The 1,918-nt window shown below is 37.2% G+C and overlaps 1 protein-coding gene across 1 annotated transcript in view; it reads right to left on the bottom strand.

The window, feature by feature from the left end:
* The window catches only part of slc7a3a (solute carrier family 7 member 3a), a 14,886-nt gene that overhangs the window by 4,900 nt on the left and 8,068 nt on the right, over nt 1-1,918 (bottom strand). Inside the window, exons 4-5 of the mRNA XM_014022253.1 lie at nt 1,015-1,193; nt 760-875 (exon numbers count right to left, since the gene is read on the bottom strand). Of these exons, the coding sequence (XP_013877707.1) occupies nt 760-875; nt 1,015-1,193 (295 nt within the window). The remainder of the gene's footprint in view (nt 1-759; nt 876-1,014; nt 1,194-1,918) is intronic.

The following is a 1,918-nucleotide window of genomic DNA, read 5'->3' as shown; positions in this document are numbered from 1 at the left end:
GAGTAAATCAGTCTCAAAACAAGATCAAAAAGACTTTTTTGCTGGATATAAGATTTTAAAACTTGGTTAGGTGGACATTTGTTGCAGTTTCTTTAGCAATCCCACTTTTAACATTTTCTTAAATGTACACAATGATCCTGCATTTATTATTCAACAGTTTTAGTCCTCGAATTAAAGTACACCGTTCCTTCAAACTAGTTCTGAATTTGGGTTTTACAAATATCTCTATCCCTTTAAGGTTATAACAACTCTCTCTTAAATTACTTCTTAATTAATAAGGAAAATAAGGGTCTCTGCAGTCACTAGGTGGGAGTTTCTTGTTGTGTGGGCGGAGCTTAATGATTGGTCGGATTGATTTTTTTGGGTGACGTTTGAAAAACACTCGGTTGAAACGGCCAGAAAGCACGTATATTTTGAAATATAAATATTAATTTGAGTCATAACTTAAGATAGGAGTGGTACTAACTGCATGAAATCTGAACGCTGTACATGTGGAGGGACGTGTAACAATTCAGCTGGAAAACAATTTTCATTTCTTAATCTGAATATTAATATTAGTCATAAATCCAGACAGGAATTGAATTAATTAAATTATATTTACATGTTCACAATAATTCTACTACCGTTGCTTCATCTTTTAACATCCCCCACAAGACAAGTCAACCAATCACGCTTTAGCAAAACTGTCAATCACAGTTAAGACAAACTCCCCCTGTGTGCTACAGAGACCCCTGCTTGGAAAATAAACCAAATACTCACTTGTTGTGGCGATGCAATCAAAGCCCACGAAGGCGTAGAAGCAGGTGGCCGCACCACTCAAGATCCCCTTGAAGCCAAACGGAGCGAAACCACCATCACCAAACTCCTCCTCCAACCTGAGCGGCAGCAGAAAGAAAACCATTCAAAGGTGTTGGCTGCGGGTTTTTTTTAAGCACTAACACGGATATTCACTGCAGAAACTGCAACAGGAAAAAAATCTGTTTTTGTTGCTGGAGGACGGTGTCAAACACTCACTTTGTGAAATTAGAGGTGGTGTTTCTGAAGCTGAGGTAGTCTTCTTCTGTCAGGTTCCAGTTGGCTGTGTCCCCCTTAACGAAGCCGGATATGATGACGAACCCCAGAACCACCAGGTTGATGCCCGTGAAGATTTTGTTCACCAGCGCAGACTCGCTCACGCCAAAGGCCAGAAGCCCTGAAAGCAGAGAGGGCAGGAAGTGAGGAGAAGGAACTGATATTCAGCATGGACAGCTACATGGTCTGCTACGTGGGTGGATATGTTCATGTTTTAACACCTCCAACAAATCACTCCTTACTAACACTGCTCCTGGCATGTCACATTAGCTGTGAGAACAGTGAAGACYGTTCTGTCTGCTACACAGTTATCATCATTTAGCTGGGTCATTAGGAGCTCAACCATTAAGGCTGTTGTTTACCCAGATCGGTTCAAKCAAAGCTTTAAACAGTTCAGTAATAGTAAAGGGGATTTAATCCTATTTTTATTTTACAAAAAAGAGCCATAAGAATTATTATAAGAAAGCATTACTATCACCCATCTAATACATCAGTTAAAATTATTAAAATTTTATGAGTTGGTTGGATATCATATTTTGCAGGTTGTGTATAAAACTCATAAAAATGTGTTACCTTCAAATATCCAATCAAATTTTGTTAAAAGGGAAAGCTGTTATAATTTGAAGGGACTACAAATGTTTATTAAACCAAAAATTTCGAACAAATTTGAAGGACAGATGCACTTCAGTGAAAGGTATAAGAATAATCTGGAAAATGATTGTAAAAGCATTGGATCAATTAATTTCTTTAAAAAAACAATCAAAGCAAAATTGTTAAAACAATTTGAAATTGTTTAATTTGTATGAGTCACTGTTTGAGGATTTGATTTTTTGTTTTTGTTTATTAT

Source organism: Austrofundulus limnaeus, unplaced genomic scaffold (genome assembly GCF_001266775.1).
Source record: "Austrofundulus limnaeus strain Quisiro unplaced genomic scaffold, Austrofundulus_limnaeus-1.0 Scaffold321, whole genome shotgun sequence".
NCBI classification, from domain to species: domain Eukaryota; kingdom Metazoa; phylum Chordata; class Actinopteri; order Cyprinodontiformes; family Rivulidae; genus Austrofundulus; species Austrofundulus limnaeus.
Note: the sequence above shows the minus strand (reverse complement) of the source record. Positions and strands in the feature narration are given on the sequence as shown.